At 45.9% G+C, this 1,297-nt stretch overlaps 1 protein-coding gene across 1 annotated transcript; it reads right to left on the bottom strand.

Annotated features, from left to right (window-relative positions):
* Window positions 1-358: 358 nt before the first annotated feature.
* Window positions 359-1,297, bottom strand: LOC100154937 (olfactory receptor 2M3-like). Its single transcript, XM_001928312.3, has one exon. The coding sequence runs from the start codon at window positions 1,295-1,297 to the stop codon at window positions 359-361; it is 939 nt and encodes a 312-aa protein (XP_001928347.2).

Below are 1,297 nucleotides of genomic sequence, written 5' to 3'. Positions count from 1 at the left end.
ATAATAGAAGCAATTCAATTAGACTATGGGTTTTGAAATAAAGAAAAACTTTGAAGACAGTTTTATTTATTATTTAGTTCTATAAACAGAAGTGTATCTGTTCATTAACTTAATTATGCACGTCTCAAGAACCTCACTGATTATACTCAAAACCAAAATGAGCATACAATGAATGCAAAACATATCAATTAACTGAATGTGTACCCAGAGTTCATAAACCCTGAGGTCTACCATAGGGAAATTGTTTATATATTTGTTGCTAATTGTGTGAGTGTTTTTTTTTTTTTATTGTGTAAATGTGCTAGAGAGACAGAGGGACAGTTATGAAAGAAGAAATTTCCTGGAACTATTATCCCACTTATTCTCTAGATTTCTCCTTCCCCAGCACCCTACTGAATGCTTTGGCCACGTCTTTGTTGCGGAGGCTGTATATAAGGGGATTCAGCATGGGAGTGAGAATGGTGTAGAAGGTCGACACCATCTTGTCCTGGGCTGGGGACCGATTGGACGTGGGCCTCATATATATGAACATAGCTGCTCCATAATACATCCCCACGACGACAAGGTGGGAACTACAGGTGGTGAACGCCTTGTGCCGACCCTCCCCAGAACTCATGCGAATGACAGTTGTGATGACCCGTGTGTAGGAGATGATGATGAGCGACAAAGGGAAGAGGAGCATTACCACACAACAGATAAAAACGAGGGTTTCAAAGGTGGAAGTATCCGTGCACGAGAGTCGTAGGAGTGCTGGGACATCACAGAAGAACTGGGATATTTCTCGGGAGCCACAGTAGGAGAAGGACAGAGTAGCAGCTAACTCTATAATCCCATCAAAGACCCCAAGGATCCATGAAGAGGCAGCCAGGAGCCCACAAACGTTCCAGTTCATGAGCTGGGGGTACTGAAGAGGGTAGCAGATGGCAGCATAGCGGTCATAGGCCATGACAGCCAATAGGAAGCACTCAGCCCCAAGGAGGGACACATAAAGGAATATCTGGGTTTCACATCCTGCTACAGAAATGGACTTCCTGCCAGACAGGTAGTTGCAGGCCATTTTGGGCACCGTGGTGCAGATGAGCATGAGGTCCATGAGGGAGAGTTGGCTGAGGAGGAAGTACATGGGGGTGTGGAGCCGGCGGTCCAGGCAGATGAGGAGAACCATGACAGTGTTTGCCAAGAGAGCCACTGTGAAGATGCCCAGCACCAGAGAGAAGAGAAAGATGTGAGTGGGCGTGTGGCTAAAAATCCCCATCAAGATGAAGTCAGAGCTAGCCGTCTGATTCTCCCATTCCAT

This window comes from Sus scrofa, chromosome 7 (assembly GCF_054392235.1).
Source record: "Sus scrofa isolate SSC_HxYL_T2T_F1_AM1 chromosome 7, Sscrofa_HxYL_maternal_Yorkshire_Landrace_v2.0, whole genome shotgun sequence".
Classification (NCBI taxonomy): domain Eukaryota; kingdom Metazoa; phylum Chordata; class Mammalia; order Artiodactyla; family Suidae; genus Sus; species Sus scrofa.
This window is presented reverse-complemented; position numbering and strand designations above follow the sequence as displayed.